Source organism: Peromyscus californicus, unplaced genomic scaffold, assembly GCF_007827085.1.
Source record: "Peromyscus californicus insignis strain IS unplaced genomic scaffold, ASM782708v3 Scaffold_3__1_contigs__length_106647218, whole genome shotgun sequence".
NCBI lineage: Eukaryota > Metazoa > Chordata > Mammalia > Rodentia > Cricetidae > Peromyscus > Peromyscus californicus.
Window position 1 is genome coordinate 69,231,018 of NW_026294551.1, and position 16,454 is coordinate 69,247,471.

General features: G+C 55.4%; 1 protein-coding gene across 3 annotated transcripts; it reads left to right on the top strand.

Annotated features, from left to right (window-relative positions):
* Positions 1 to 936: 936 nt before the first annotated feature.
* On the top strand, positions 937 to 15,622 carry Pdlim4 (PDZ and LIM domain 4). Of its 3 annotated transcripts, none has more exons than XM_052758613.1 (7): positions 937 to 1,100; positions 6,044 to 6,201; positions 9,928 to 10,006; positions 13,722 to 13,906; positions 14,092 to 14,255; positions 14,569 to 14,686; positions 14,803 to 15,622. In XM_052758613.1, the coding sequence occupies exons 1-7, from the start codon at positions 1,008 to 1,010 to the stop codon at positions 15,005 to 15,007; spliced, it is 1,002 nt and encodes a 333-aa protein (XP_052614573.1). In that variant the 5' UTR covers positions 937 to 1,007; the 3' UTR covers positions 15,008 to 15,622. The 3 variants fall into 3 exon arrangements, with proteins under 3 accessions (XP_052614573.1, XP_052614574.1, XP_052614575.1); XM_052758614.1 differs by having other exon boundaries at positions 6,044 to 6,195; positions 14,803 to 15,619; XM_052758615.1 differs by lacking the exon at positions 14,569 to 14,686 and having other exon boundaries at positions 6,044 to 6,195; positions 14,803 to 14,985.
* The last annotated feature ends 832 nt before the right edge of the window (positions 15,623 to 16,454 follow it).

Here is a 16,454-nt window from a genome sequence, read left to right on the forward strand (position 1 = left end):
AGCATCCTAAGCCTTACCTTCAGCCAAGAGGGCACACCAAGGGTTGCCAAGAATATTGACTAAGCTAGGAGCCTCCTCTGGGTCTAGAGAAGCAGGTGATGTCTGATGTGGTGAGACTGAGGTACCCAGAGAGTGGTCTGGACAAACCATGGCACCTTCAGAAGCTGTTAAAGGACATCCCCGCGGGGAGAGAAGGGCCCTGGGAGACAGTCACTGCTCCAGCCATTCTCCTTTCCGGAAAGCCAAGAGACACAACACTCCTTGCAGACAAGATCGCTCTCTCAAAAGGCCCAAGAAGCGGGAGACCTGGAAAGATCACGCACCTTGCATATAGATGCCAGAAAGAGGTCAACTCCTCTAGGAAATCAGCCTGGCCTCTGCAAATTCTTTTGGTCACCTTTCCGTTTCTACTCCACTCACACCCACCCCCAACCCCATCATAGACCCACGGCTTGCTGCTGTCCTGGGTCTGTGTCCCCAGTCCAGGGCTACTCAGGCCCAAGGTTCTAACAGCGGTGGTGTTCAGAGGGCCCCACATGCTCAGAGGTAGGGAGGCAGGTCGGCCCGCCAGAACCTGGAAGTGGTTTGGGAACAAGGCGCGGCCCCATCCCCCATCAGAGCCACCGCAGCCCTGCATCCCTCCCCGGGCTAGAGCACCGGCCCGTAAAAGCGACTTCAAAGGGCCGGTGCCGGGTGTCTGAGCTTCCACAGCCGGCTCGGCTCCGCGGCCAGGCGGGACCCAGACATCGGAGCGGACCCTATTCTGTGGGGGTTTCAATAAGCGGGTGTGGGGGGGTGCAGCCTGAGAAAGTGAGGGGCGGTCCTCGGAGCCCCCAAAGTGGGAGGGTCGGGCGTCCGCGGGGCCAATCGGTGTGCGCAGGGCGCGGACACGGAGGGGGGTTCGGGGGCGGGCAGGCCGGGGGCGGGGCGCGGCGGCCAGGCGGCGGCAGTGGCGGCGGCGACTCCTCCGTGTCCGACTCCAGCTCCGGCTGTAGCTCCGGCCCGCGATGCCCCATTCGGTGACCCTGCGCGGCCCTTCACCCTGGGGCTTCCGCCTGGTGGGCGGCCGGGACTTCAGCGCGCCCCTCACCATCTCGCGGGTGAGTACGACCCCCGCGGGGCAGCAGGGTGGTCCCGGGACTGAGACCTTGTCCTTGTGGTAGACTCAGGACCCAGATCCTCGACGTGTCTGAAGCTTGAAAGCAGAGGGTTGGTCTGGGTGACCTGCGTGTGCCGTGGAAGGGAGTTCCAGCAGAGCAGAGCAGCCCCACCCCCCTTCCCGCACAGTCTGCCCCATTTGGTGGTGAGACTCCCCAAGAGTTCACACACCAGCTTCCCGCTGACTTTCTTTAGGGGAAGTCACTGTGGGCCGGGGAAGAACCCTCAGACTTGGGCCAGGAGTCTGGACAGCTCTACAGAGGCCCAGAAACTCCTCAGACCCAATCCTGCCTGAAGTTTTGGGGCAAAGTAACTGAAAGCCGTCTTCCCCTACCAAAGGTCTGAGTGGCCCTAGAGGGTCTGCTGTCCTGAGAAGTCCACCCTCTTCCCCATCCTCTGAACTTCAGTTTCTCTTCTCTGACCTCAGTCACTCTAGGGGAAGTGACCAAGAGGGACTGTTGGCTTCCAGGCAAAGGGGAGATGATGAGGTGTGGTTCCCCTCCTTACAAGCCAACACAAAACCAGGGACCAGTACAGCCCTAGTCCAGGTCCTCAAGGGTCCCAGGACCATACTCTGCTCCTAGACCGGGGGTAGAAGAGGAAGAGAAAGGGGCACAGCCCTGGAGAGATAGTTGGTCTGAAGACAGAGCAGGGGAGGAGCTCAGGCCCTGAGGCAGGGATTCCCCAGATTTGGAGCCAAAAAAGAGAAGAGAACCCAGGCTCGGCCCTTGGTGGCTCCCAGTCCAGAGGGAGGACAGATATGGACATCCCTTCTCCCCACAGAGGCTCCTTGAGTTTTGGGGAACCCCCTTCTCCCACTCTACTGCTTCCTCTGGCCCTGAAGGCTGGGCCAAGCTTTAGAGACTTCTCAGTTCTTGGGAAGGGATAGACACCCTGTGGGTGTGGAATCGTGGAATCCACTATCTGGGAGCCTGGGTGACAGGCAGGACCAGCTGTCCTAGGAGGCCTCCCACATCTGTCTTCACCAGCAGGTCCCTGGGGCCAAGTGAGGTCTGCCTTCAGCACATCCAGGAGACTTTCATCTCCTTGTTCCCCCTAGAGATCCCCACTCAGAGTGAGTGTGTGTGTGTGTGTGTGTGTGTGTGTGTGGCAGAGGGTGTATGTGTGAGAGGGGGGAGCATCTATGTCTGCCTGGTGGATCATGCTATGTATCTGCAGAGGAGGGTGTTAGACCAGCCAGCGGGCCAGGCACCCTGGGTGTGAGGCCGCTGACAGGCTCAGTGGTCACGGCTGACTGCTGCAGGCGGCTGAGAGCTGAGACATCTGTTGCCCACGCGGCTGCCTGTCCAACAGGGAAAGGCCTCCACACGTCAGCAGAGGCTGCCCCGGCCTTGTTTGGCACTGATGGGGGCTTGGTGGGAGGAGGTCCAGGCCCCTGGTGGACAGACAGTTTGGAAGAGAGGAATCCTCTTTATCCCCCAAAGTCATGTGGCAGTAGCTCCGACCTAAGGAGCCAGGATGACTGAGCCAGGGTTAGGGTGGGATTGGGGAGATTTACAGAGCTGGGGAGACACAGGCCCCAACTTGCCTAGCAGGTACCTCAGGGGCAACAACAGCACAGGGACTGGTGATGTGTGGGAGTGTCCTCACTAAAGGACTTCTAGATCCCTTCCTGTGTCCTCCCAGAGCCCCTTCTGTTTCCAGAGCCCCCCTTACCCAGAGTCCAGTAGAAAGGGACAGCCTCATATAGGCAGTAGGGGGCTGATTATTAAGCTGACTGGGAGCTTACAGTCTTTGCCCAGGTAGCCTCTAGGATCCCCAAGAACAGTGTACAGGGCTTCTTCCTTATAGGCAAACTGTAATGACTACTGGCCTTTTCCAAGCATCACAGTATGCCAGGCCCCACCCTATCGAGTGTTGGTACCAGCACCTTCCCAGCAACCAGTCCTTGGAATGAGCATGGCTGTATGCCCAGCCTCTTGTAGAGATATTATTTGCCATGATTGACTCTGGACGTCCCTGTTACAATCCCTTAGACTCTCGGCCTCACGTTGTAGATTGGGACACTGAGGCACAGAGAAATTAAAATACACAGAGAAGGGGGGTGTGAGCTGGAATCCAGGCCTGTTTGGAGTTTGCTGTGACTGTTTGGTGAGATGATGTGACCCTCTGTGGCTCCCACCCACCACAGGCTTCTGCAGTGGGCACAGCAGGGTCTGGAATGCAGCAGGTGAGGGTCTGACTCATGCTCCAGATTTCCATCTGACCTCACTGCTCCCATCTTTCCCCTGTCTGTCTGGTTATCTTGTGCGGCACAGCTGGATGACTGACCAAATTCCACCACATCCAGCGATTTCCTTGTTTAGAATGTTCCATGGTTCCCAACCCCATGAGAAATTCCAGCGTCTCACCCCAGGGCCTATAGACCCCGCAATATCTGGTCCCTGCCACTTCTCTTACTTGGTCCCTATCACTTTCCCTTCACTAATGATCCTACAAGTCACACCAGCCTCCCTCCTTCTCTCTTAGATAAGCCATTATAATGCTGGGTTTCCACCTGGAGCGTTATCTTCACGCTCTTCCTTTCTGCGGAGAAGCACAGTGGTTAACAGTGTAAACTTTGGTTTGGACCCAGTTAGCCTGCGTTAGAATTCGGACTCGGCCATTTATTAATTAAACATTTCTTTGTCTTCTTTGGACCTCGGTTGCCTAGTCTAGGAAATGGGCTTGCCGTGAGAATTCGAGAGACAATGCGTGCAGAGGGCAGCTGGAAGTCATGGTTTCCTGGCTTCGCGCCCTCTTTGACCAGAACTCCCCAAGCTCAATGGAGCTGGCCACATCCCAGCCACCTCTGCTTCCAGGAACTTCCTCCACCTACAGGGACCTGAATGCACCCCTTGTGCTGGCTGAGTCATCTTGCAGCCAGCTAGCCCTGAGGAAGAAGACTCCTGTCCAGTGGAGGGACTGGGCCAAGGTGCCCCTGCTCCAACCCTCTCTCTGTTCATCTGTAGATAGCATGAGAACACCTTTGGCCTCACCTGGTGACTGAGAGGTTACCCTGTGCCAGATACGGCAAAGTTCTGGCACAGATCAGGTAGCCATGAAGAGCGGGGAGCCCTGGCAGAATCTTGACAGGAGAATGGGACTGGATGGTGCCAAGTGGGCACCTGCCCCAAGAGGACAGGCTTGTGCAAGCGCCTGGTGTCCAAGCTCAGCAAGTGAACATTTATGGTGGACTGGTTGGCTAGGATAGCATACTTTAGAAGAGAAGTTTCTTTGAGCAAAACGGGGAGATAACGCAGTTGGTAAAGTGCTTGCCATGTAAACACAGACCTGAGTTTAATCTCCAGCCCCCACCTAAAAAAGCCAGGTGCAGGGCTGGGGAGAGGATGACTCAGTAGGTAAAATGCTTGCATAAGGATCTGGGTTTGGATCCCCAGGACTCATGTAAAAGCTAGATATGGTAAAGCATGCCTGTAACCTTAGCACTGGGGTACGTGGTGACAGGCAGATCCCAGAAGCTCACTGGCCAGATAGTCTAGCCAAAAATGGTGAACTCCAGGTTCAGTAAGAGTCCATGTTTCAAAACAACAAAGGCAGAGTGCCATGGAGGAAGATACTGATGCCAGCCTCTGGCTTCTACGCATGCACACCCAGGTGAGCGTGCGTGCACACGCACACGCGCGCACACACACACGTATACACATGGGGGGTGGGAGGAGGAAGGGGAAAAAGAATATTTCTTGAGACAGTCTATTTCAGGGCAAGGCAGCTTGGGCAGTGCTCACACCAAGCTTCTAGCCAAGGAACTGCCAGCACCTGGCATTGTCCACTCTCTATTAGAAACTGGCTGAGCTGAGCCTGCCCGGGTTGCCAGGACCTCCCAGCCCCAGCCCCACTGATAGGAACAAGGTCATTGGCAAGTCTCGAGCCACAGGGAAGTGCTGGCTGTTCATTCTAGGCTGGAGTGAAGACCCTCGTCTGTTCCCAGTCTGTTTCCAGGGTGCCCTGCCACCTCAGTCCCCCAAGATTCTTATTTAGACGTCTCTGTGAGTCTTCCCCCACCCACATCACATGACCTTCATCAGATGACCAAAAGTGCTTGAGTCTGTTGGGTCAATAGAGGACACTAGGGGTCCTGCCGGGGAAGCCGAGATGGAGTTACAACCCTAGAGTACAGGCTGGTAGCTGGAACTGGATGGCTTTGAACTTGTCTAAGGAGGTGATGTACTCACCTCCCCCTTTTAATTGTAACAATGCATCGGCAATGCAGGGTGCGGGTAATGAGGGCACAAGGAGGTACTCTCAGAGGAACTGGGCTCTGCGCTGAGGTCTAGCGGAGGAGTGGGCTAGTTAGTAATCAGGCTTAAAGAACCAGAAGATTCCAGTGCCAGCTGGAAGGAGCAGCATTTGGGGAAGTTAAGATGTGGAGTGCTGTCTGGTGCCTTTGAGTACCCTGCAGGTGTTTAGATGGGGTAACCACAGCATGGTGGAGTAGGTGAACGTTTGGTGGGCATGAGAGGTGAGATCAATAAGTAGGGTCAAGGGCTGCCTGAGTAGGGTATTGTCAGTGTAAAATGCTTAGGACATGTCCATGCTCCGTGTGTGTCTGGGCATACGTGTCTTGTGTGTCTGAGTGTCCCTTGCATGTCTTAGTGTCCCTACACAGACTATAAAGTGGCATGCCATTTGTCCCAGGCTAGAAGAAGCCCCTCATATATCCTTACATCTAACCAGGTCTGCAGGGGCTGGAGACGGGCCTTGAAATCAGAGGCCACAAGGGGACCTCAGCCAGCCTCTTGGCTTGCCCACCCACAGGTCACACTGGCACGAGGCCACACCGGCCATGTTCTGAGGTTGAAGGGAACCTAGTGCAGGAGGCCACGTGATAACTGTGCCAACCACGTGATTTGTCTGACCACAGGTTCATGCTGGAAGCAAAGCGGCCCTGGCTGCCCTGTGCCCGGGTGACCTGATCCAAGCCATCAACGGTGAGAGCACAGAGTTCATGACACACTTGGAAGCTCAGAACCGCATTAAAGGCTGCCATGATCACCTCACACTCTCCGTGAGCAGGTACAGGTGGGCATTAAAGGCTGCCATGATCACCTCACACTCTCCGTGAGCAGGTACAGGTGGGCATTAAAGGCTGCCATGACCACCTCACACTCTCCGTGAGCAGGTACAGGTGGGCATTAAAGGCTGCCATGATCACCTCACACTCTCTGTGAGCAGGTACAGATGGGCAGGCTGGGCTGGAAAGGCGAGAGGACATGGTGTGGGGGGCAGTGCTGGCCAGTCTGGGAAACTGAGCCCACACAACCTTTCTGCCTCACCTCGGAGCACCCCATCGGGGCCCAGCCCTAGGGGTTGGTGCTTTCATGGTACTTGATTAGCACCAGTTAGCTCAGAGTGCTTTGTTGCCCTTGTGGCAGCAGAAATACGATCTTGAGCTGGGTGGCACACACCTATAATCCCAGTTCTTGGAAGGTTGAGATAGGAGCAACAGGAATTCAGAGTTAACCTGAGCAACGGAGTGAGATCTTATCTCAAAACAAAAATCCAAAACAAAAAACACATCAGTCCTTTCTCCTCCAAGGGGACAGTTTGTTGACCAGCTCATCTTCAAATTAACTTAAAAATGTAAAACCTAGTTATAGGCCCACTTTACAGATGAAAGTAGCAAGGTAGAGGACACTTAAAGTCACATAACCAGTCTCCTCTCCTGTTCCTTCTCCTCCCTCCCTCTCTCTCTCTCCTCCTCAAGTGTCTGCCAACCTTTCTGACCAATCCCACAGCTGTTCTGCCTCAACAGCTGTCTTTACCAGGCCCTATGACTCTGCTCTGGTTAAATCTGGATTTGGAACAAGCTTTCCTTCCGTGGACCATGTAACACTGTGCAGCCCCGTCATGAAGGGATGGGGGTGGGGGCCAGGTAACTGTGTCCCAAAGATGGTGCTGGGATGAAGGTTCAAGCCTCTGCCTTGCTCAGGCCCTGGCTCTTTAACCAGTTCCCATGAGCAGTTGGCTCAATTCTAGCTGAGTAGGATCTCTCCATCCACCTTCCCTGCCTGGGCCCAGAGACACAGCTCAATTTTGCCACATTCACTGCTAACAGGGACTTTCCAGGACCCCCTGTGGATCTGTGTGGGCGAAACCATTCCCAAACCACAACACAGTTAACCCACGCCAGATTGATCCGTTGGTTCAGAGCCTTTAACACGATGAGGAGGGTTATAAGGTAGCCCTTGTTTGCGCCTGGCCTGTGACCAGGTCCCTGTTGAGGTCAGGAATCTCGGACATTCCCTGAGCTCTGAGCAGCCCAGCTGCAAGTCTATGCTCCATTTGGCACACAGAGAACTCCCCAGCCTCATCTAGACCCTTCTATCTAAGATATCCACACGAGTTCCATGAGCCCGTGTTTCCTTTCCCATACATCCCATTCCTCACTCTCTGCCAGACGGAGGCATGGCTGGTTAGGGGAAGCTTTGCCCGCAAGTAGCCTCTGAGGCCTCCCAGCTTGGCTGGGTTCCTGGGCCCTGACTCACCTCTGGCTTTGTTCTCTCGCTGAATGAGGGCAGCCCTAGTGATGGCAGAGCTGTGGGGAGGCTCAAAGGGTCCTGAGTCAGGAGATTCCCAGAGAGAATGATGTCAGGGATGGTAGCGGGGTGGAGATCCCCCTTCCTTCCTTCCCTGGTCATTTGTTCCAATCTAGGCATGGAGGGAGCCAGGAGGCCACTTCCCTGTTGCATTTTGGGAATTACAGTCTCAGAACGCCATGTGGCCATGGAGCTGATGAGAGCACATGGTCCGTGTGACAGGGCCATCTGCCTTCCAGCAAGTGCTTTACCTACCCCCAACCCACCCCGATCCCAAACTTCTTCAGTCCCACATCAGGGGCTGCCTTGTGATCTTGACACTGAGTGGTGAGGAAGTGCCAGGCTCATTCAGTCAGAGTGAAAACCCAAGGCTTTCCTTCTCTCCACCATCTCCGATCTGCACACACTAGACTTGGGGGAATTTGGCAACATGGCTACCTAGCCTAACCCTCTTTCTATTGGACCTACCTCCAAGGCCTCTGTCCCTGCTCCCCGTCCAGCTCACTCCTCAGGGCTTATGCCAGGGCACAACACACATCTTCCACCCCCTTTGTAGGCTCTGGAGAGGGTCAGGCTAATGACCTGGCTACGTGAGGGACTTGGCGTTCTGCTTAGAGCAGCTTCCCTGCCTCTAGGGCTCTGCTAGCTCTCCCACAAACTGAGAGGTGCAGGGAAGCCCTTGTTTCCCTCTGGACTTACCTTACAGGGAGCCAAAGGCAGGCATCCAATAATCCACGTCACATCACATCTCTTGGGCTTGTTCTGTAGATCAGGACCTTCCTCATGCCAACTACGCTCTGCCACAGGGAGTCTCTGTTGCCATCCCTTGGTACCTCTGCACAGCCCAACCTTTGCTTCTTGTTTTGTTTAAAGATGGGCAGCTGGCATCACCTGCATAGCCTGAAGTAGAGCGCAATACATGACTAAGTCCTCCATTCTTATCTGACACCTTGGGTCATTCGCACGGCACTGGAGACTTGGTGCTCTGACCCTCAGGCCCCAGGCTTGTGACATTCTGGGCAGATGTTTAGAAAAATATAAACAGCCAAACAAGACCTCCCTGGTATGTCATATCAGAGTAGGTAGATGTGGTTACACCTCTTTTAGAGGCGTCACTAGGAACCTAGCTGAGTGGCTAGAAACAAAGGCTGTGAGGAAAGGCTTGGCCTCCAGAAGATGGGGAGCAGAGTATACAGGGGTGAGAGAGCTGAGTCAGTGTGGACACAGTATTAAATCACTGAGCTGGGTGTGGTGGCGCACACTTTTAATCCCAGCACTGGGGAGACAGAGGCAGGTGGATTTCTGTAAACTCAAGGCTAACCTGGTCTATATAATGGGTACCAGGACACTCAGGGCTCCGTAGAGAGACTTGGTCTCAAAAAAAAAAAAAAAATCCCTGAGCCAACAAGAGAAAGGAGGCAGGACTGAGCTCTGAGAAGCCCCAGGAGGCCTCTTAGTTGAGGGACATTATTTCCTCAGTCCAACCAGGCTTGCTATACATTGCCTGCCAACCCACGGTCCACACACCCTCCTGGCTTGCCTCTCGTAGAGCTACTGAGTGGCAGGACTGGGCCCGTAGCCTTTAGGCCCGCCTGTCCTGCTTATGGCAGCTTTACGATGTTTTTCTCCCTCCCGAGTGGTGTTTGGCTTTTGGTTTCTATGGCGAAGCAGGAATTTCCTAATGGCCTGTTTCCCATCTGGGCTGGGCAGACATCAGTGATGACTCTGCCTGAGGGGGTGGAGGCAGCAGGAGGGGAGGTGCTCCCCCACAGCCTCCATTTCACCTCCCTGAGAGCCACCCAGGCCCCGGCCAGAGGCTATGGAGGTCAGAGGATGAATGGACTGGCTCCCGGCTAATCCATGTGTGAGGCCTGGCTTTGCCTTGCTGCGATCTGAGCCTCCTGGAGTGGAGTTTCTGCAGGCCACAGAGAGGGAGAAGTGTCTGAGCGGCAAGCTCTTCAGGAAAGAGATGGGGAAGGCATGAGGCCACTGGCAGGGAAGGGAACACACAGCCCTGCCTCAGGAGGGTGGCGGACCTGAGCTGGTGGCGCCTTGCGTCAGGAGACACCACTGTGCTGAACGGGGAAATGCTGAGACATCACCCTTCTCCCTGCTTTGAGCCCCGAGCCTAACCCCTCCTGTCCCTGACTCCCAGGCATGGGGAGGACTCATAGGCAGACATATCTCACCACCCCAATTCCTGCTGCAGGCCTGAGAACAAGAACTGGCCCAGTGCCCTTGACGACAAGGCTCAAGCACATAGGATCCACGTTGACCCTGAGTCTCAGGTATGTACAGACACTGCTGGCCTGGCCCAGCTGGCTCAGAGTGAGACCAGGGCTGAGGAGCTAGGCATGATCCAGATTTCACCCGTACCAGTGAACTTCTCACACTAATGCTCAGAGGGCCAGGACATAAACTGAAGCAGAAGGCTGCTCTGGGCCATGCCTGCCTCTGTCCCATGCTCTTGAGGTGGTGAGCACCTACAGTGGGCTTGTCCTGACTCCAAGTAATCCTGCGTTCTTGGCAAGGGGGCCTGTGATGGACTGGGGCTGGGCTAGGCCTTGGCTCAGGGTTCCCACACACTGAGCTGAGGTTTACTCCCATACCCGGAGATGCCAGATCAAAAAGAAGTCAACAGGCTTGGGGAGAGATGGGGGTGGGGAGGTGGCAGCCTAGAGCAGCGGGTGAGCTTAGGCTGTGGCCACTCCTGACTTGTGCCAGCCTTATGTACTCTGTCTGAGGCTGGAGAGTTCTCATTTTGTGTCACCTGGAAGTGGCAGCTGTTGCCCTGTGCTCAGGAGAGGGAGGGAACCCGGATGCTAGTGTCTCATGAGAGGGGTAGCCAAGTGCCCCAGACTCAGATACCTAGAGCTTGCTCCAGAGCTGGACCAGGTGGATCCTGGGCTAGTCTGTGGTGTAGCTTGAATCGAGAGCACTCAACACGAGAGGCCTGCTTTTGTCTGTGTTCTTCATACGGAAGGAAAAGGACCGGGGCAGAGGGAAGAGGTTTCAACCAGAAGTCAGACAGGGCTCCCCAGAGGAAGGATATCCAAGCCCAGACCTTAGGACCTAGGCAGAAGGGTGTGGGAAGAGGAAATGTACCCAGTAAGCACTCGCAAGCCCAGGGGTGAGTGTGCCCTGGGTCAGAGAGCACAGAAGAGAGAGGGTAGGGGTGGAGGAGGCACAGCTACCCAGAGGCTCTTAGGTCCTTCATCCCGGACTTCAGCTCCTCCTGGAAAACATCTGGATCTTAGAAGCGTTCTTTGCTCTATCTGAGGTCCTACAGGCAGGGAGGAGAGGACAGATTTGGCAGAAAACAGCCAGGCAACAAGGAACAGAAGGTGGGTAGTTGCTGTGAGGTGCCCAGCTCTTCTCAGGGCACCCGTGCTGAGCGGACAGCACAGACGTGGTTGGGAGCGGAAGGAATCACCAGACCAAGGCTGGGGACCAGGGGCTGCTCCTCTTTGGGGCTGGAAGGCTGGGGTGCAGAATGGCTCCCCTACAGGCTTGGGAGGCTGGGGCTGCAGACCTCCCTATGGGGTCAGGCGGCCAGGGCTGCAGAGCAGCATCTCCTGCCCCCATTCTTTTCCTCAGGGTTTCCTTCAAAGGCCACTCACTGTGCCTTGCAGTGGCGGCCCTTACTGTAAGGAGAGTGATTTTCCACAAACAACAGAGTGCTCCCCCAGCTGCTGCCCCCCTTTTGTACTTAAAAGGTCTTGGGCTCTGTGGGGTGGTGACAAAAACACCCTACCCACCCCCGGCAGGGCTGTGTCCCCAGGAGCACAGACACAAGACTCATTGTCCCCACTCTGCTCCCACCCTCTGAGTGCGGGGGTGGGGCCGGCTAGAACCAGCAGAGAGGGAAGCAACCACACTTAGCCCTAGGCCAACACAGGGCACTCCTGGCACGTATCCCCTAGTGGAATGGGGCAGGTAACTGCAGCCTTAGGACCACATTCTCTGCAAGGCCACGGGAGACCCTCTTTTCTCGAGGCCCACGTGGGCCACTCAGGGTGGAAGAAGCAGAGCACTAAGGAAAGCTTGGGTGATGGGGGGTGGGGGTGGGGCCTTGAACACTGGGAGCTGAGACTCAGCCTTGAAGAGAGCCACCTGTCCCTCTGGCTGTAGTGTTGACTTCCATTCATAGTGTCCTATGTCTAGCTACCCTCTCACACTCTTCTGAGACTTCACCAAGCACACCAGTACCAGGCTGTAGCTCAGAGCGGGGAGTGTCAGGTGTGTGGGAGGGACACTGCTGGCCAAAGAGAGGAAACAGAAGAAAGGGCGTGCAGGAACTCCCATGACAGTCACCCAGCCTGACACCATGCTCGCACTTGGTGCAATCAGTCACCCCACTTCATCCTGAGTACTGCATCCCGAGAAGCCATGATACCGAGACCATCACATTGTCCAGGTTAGGGGAAGAAACAGGATCAGAGAGGTGACTAACGTACACCAGGGGGTGACAGAGCTGCCACTCACACACACACACCGAGGTCACCACTGAGTTCAGACCTAGAGAAACTGCTGCATGGGTGGCCATGGGAGGGGCCATAGTTCACTGATGACCCTGCAGTCAGCTCCCACACCCTGCTGGGTGGGGGCGGGGGCGGTGAGTGAGGGACCTCCATCCTCCCAGCCTCTGCTTCTTGACTCCCATTCCCCATTTTCCACTGAAGTCTCATGCAGAGCTCAGCCCCACCTCCTCCCCAGTTATACCCCTACCGACCACAACCCATCTGGTCCCCATTAGAGGCCCGTCCGTCCTGCCTGCCTGTCTACCCTGCAGACACATGTGTGAGGGTGCTCAGGTTTCTAGGGCCTTTCACTGGGGACCAGGGCTCCTGCTGCTGCTGCTGCTGCTGCTGCTGCTGCTGCTGCTGCCGCCACCACAGCAGCATCAATGGGGCTCTACTTGTCCAGAAGGCCTCTTACCTTTGTTGAGATTTGAGGGGGAAAGAGGTGCCCTACCCAGCTGATCAGGGGTAATCAAGGCAGAGCCTGGCAAGCTAGACTGTTCCAGTGCTGGGAACTGCCTGAGCCCCAGCTGGTCTCTTTCCTGTTAGGGAACTTTCCCTTTCCTTTTCCCCCAGGCTCCCTGTCCACACTGCAGAGCAGAAAGGCCTACATATATCACCCCCTAGACTGGGACACACCCATGGCCTGAACGTGAGCTTTATGCCATAAATGAGGCTACTTCACCTGCCAGCCCAGGCTTAGCCACACGGCCTTCCCCAGGATGACTAGCATACGTAAATAAAGGTGTACATCGGGACATTGGCTGGTGTGTGTGTGTATTGTCCTTACCCATATCTTTAAATGCCCTTGTGAGAGGATGTGTGCCCTTGTTCGTATTGCTGTGGGCAGGCTGTGTGCCTGTGGGCTGAGGTCAGCAGCACCACTTTGGACTCTGCATGGACACAGGCACCCAGATCCTGTTCAGACCCACCCCCCAAAGCCCCTAGCCTGTCCTTACAGACTGAGGGGCAAGCTCAGGTCACTCTTCATCCAGTTCTTTCAACCATAGACACCAGGCTGCATCTACTCCTTGTCTGCTGCTCCCCAGGAAAGCTACAAGAGTGGCGAGCAGGAATGGGATGCAGGCCCAGAGAAGCTGACCCCAGGGCAGCACCCTTGCGTCTCAGACTTCCCTCTGAAGGACCTTTGCGAAAGCTCTTAGGGCCCTTTCCAGCTATAGGATAAGAGTCCCTTTTTGTATTTCCAGCCCCGGACCCCTTTGCTGCTTGGGTATAAAAGAAATGTCAGAACAGAGGTAGCTAACCAACACAGAGGCCTGGCGTAGCAGGGTGGAGGAAAGTCCACGTCTACAGGAACAGCCAGAGGTCAGAGGGCTCCTAGTGCTGTTACCGTGGCCTAGAGATGTCAATGCAGTGGTCCACAGTGGACATAGAGGCCTGGCGTAGCAGGGTGGAGGAGGAGAGTCACCGGGAGTGGTCAGAGGTCAGAGGGCTCCTAGTGCCTCAGGCCTCACTCTTACAGGATGGCAGTCCAGCGACCAGCAGGCGGTCCTCAGTCTCTGGGACTGGGCTGGAAGACAACAGATCCGGCCTGGGATCTCCATACGGTCAGTCACCTCGCCTTCCGGTCCCTCACAATGGCAGCAGCAATGAGGTCACCCTGCCAGCCCAGATGAGCGCTCTGCATGTGTCTCCTCCACCTCCCAGGTAGGACAGAGGCCAGGCCTTTGAAGTCATGCCCAGACCCATCCTAATCCATCAGATCTCAACCATTTTCATCCTGGGCCCTAAGGCTTGATCTTGGAGACTCACGGAGTTATAGTCTGACTGAAAAGGCTGTCAGAACCAAGACTGGAATTCCCACTCTAGCCTTCCATCTCTCTCCTGCCCAGTGCTGACACAGCCAGGGTTCTCCCTCGGAACCGAGACTGCAGGGTGGACCTGGGTTCAGAGGTCTACAAGATGTTGAGGGAACCAGCAGAGCCAGCGGCCTCGGAACCCAAGCAGTCCGGATCCTTCCGCTACTTGCAAGGCATGCTTGAGGCTGGCGAAGGCGGTAAGGCTCCCAACACCTTATCTCATCTGCCTCCCCTCTCCCTGCAGGACCCCAGCTTACCCTCCACACCTCCAACCCCAACTGATCCACACCTTCCAGCCATCTGCCCCTCTTCGGGTCCTGTCTGTGCCTTCACCATGACTGTGCCTTCACCCTCTGATTTCCACTGGACCACCATGTGGCTCTCCCTTACCTCATACCAACCAAGTGCTTCCCCTCTAGGCTTCTGACCAGGGCCCAGAAGCAACATCCTGCAGAAGTGGGGTTCTTATCTCACCTGCCCCATTCATACCACCTGCACTCTGGATTTCAGGGGAGCGGCCTGGGTCTGGTGGTCCCAGGAACCTCAAGCCAGCAGCCAGCAAGCTGGGTGCTCCGCTGAGTGGCCTGCAGGGGCTACCAGAGTGCACGCGCTGTGGCCACGGGATTGTGTGAGTACCCACCCTGCCCACCAGCGCCGCCACAACTCCACCTCTGTTCTCCAGGGTCCTGGTGGAGGTTTGTCCTAGACTATGTCAGTCACCTGTCCCTCTTCCCCCCACACCAGGGGAACCATCGTCAAGGCAAGGGACAAGCTCTACCATCCCGAGTGCTTCATGTGTAGCGACTGCGGCCTGAATCTCAAGCAGCGTGGATACTTCTTCCTGGATGAACGACTGTACTGTGAGAACCATGCTAAGGCGCGGGTCAAGCCACCAGAGGGATATGATGTGGTGGCCGTGTACCCCAATGCCAAGGTGGAACTCGTCTGAGCTGGGAAATCCTGCCTCGCCTGCTTCATTTAGTGTCCCCTCATGGCCCGTGTAAATATATGTCCTCCCGGCCTCTCTAATAAAGTCCTTCTGCTTGCCCTGGAACCAGCTGGTGTCTGGCCTGCCAACCTCCAGTACAGGCCAAGGCTCCAGTGTCCTGTAAGGTCAGTTCAGGTGCCAGGCCTGTCCTACACACGAGGTTCTGTGGTGAGCCAGACAGGCTTCAGGTTGGATGGCAGACTAAGTCACAAGAGATAGCTCCATTAATACGGAGGTCTGGGGCTGCGGTGTAACAAGGAGTTTGGCCTGGGTGAGGTCAGGAAAGATGACAGCTGAGAACCAAGAGATGAGGGAGGCAAGCGTTCGCCACAGAGTCAGGAACTATTCAAAGATAAGCATGGACCATGAAGGTCTTGGTATGCCTGTTGTCAGCACGAGTGGTTAGAGGTGGCCCCTAGCAACCTCCCTGGGTGGTACCCACTTCCTGATTCTCTCTCTTCCCAGGTTCTTCCATCCTTTCTGTCCACACAAACTCATCACCACCACCATTTCCCCGCATCTTTCTTCATCCTCCCACTAGGGGGCATGCTTGATTCTTCCATGGTGAGACAAAAGGCCGAGTTCCGGGGAAAAGAAGAATGCATTTTTTCTCTAAGATGCTTGGTCCAGCATCAATAGAAATTCTATACTCCTCGGATTCCGCCCCCCCCGCCCCCCCCAGTTCACTCAAAGTGGTCTGCCTTGCATCTTTTGGTTACATAAGCCTATTCAGACTCCCACTTTTAAAAATAGAAAAGTGACAGAGTTGATGAGTGACTGTTGATAGCTGTGTTTTGTACAGTCTGGAGAATGATCTACCGTAGCCATATTTTTGGTTTTGAATGAGTGAGTCCATTAAACATACAGTAATGTAAAGTCAAAGAATAAATGGCAGATGGATAGATGGTTAGAAGCAAAACAGAACCAACAGCACTCAAAACGCCCAGCAAGAATCGATGGAGGAGGGGGGAGCCCCTTTAAGGCAGTCAGCCGGAGTTTCTGATAGAGTTCCCTTGGGTGAGACTTCCAAATGCAAGGACAAACAGTGACAGGTAGAGATGACGTCATCAAAGGGACAACCACAGCATCCAGCAGAAACTGACTGGGGAAGCTGAGGACGCAACTGAAGTTTCCCAGTGAACGTTCCCTAGCTGAGCTTCAGCCCCTTGCCTGCAGGCACTTTCCTATCATGGAGTAGACGGTAGTTACAGTAGGTAGTTACGGTAGTTACGCCTGTGGAGATGCGCTTCCACCTGTTCTCGGAGGCACCGTCTTCCCACTCCTGGGCGGTTGTGCTGCTCTTACCTCCCTGTCAGAGCTAGAGGGAAAGTCCATCCACAGAAAGGGGGCCCTAGAAGGCACTTGGAGGGGGCTGGAGAAACGCCTCAGCAGTTAAGAGCGTTGGCTA

Excerpts from the sequence above, each read along its gene's own strand:
- Pdlim4 (XM_052758613.1), top strand. The coding sequence starts at position 1,008 with ATGCCCCATTCGGTGACCCTGCGCGGCCCTTCACCCTGGGGCTTCCGC. Across the intron at positions 14,256-14,568 it reads GCTTGAGGCTGGCGAAGGCG|GGGAGCGGCCTGGGTCTGGT; the intron begins GTAAGGCTCCCA and ends TCTGGATTTCAG. Across the intron at positions 14,687-14,802 it reads CGCTGTGGCCACGGGATTGT|GGGAACCATCGTCAAGGCAA; the intron begins GTGAGTACCCAC and ends CCCCCACACCAG.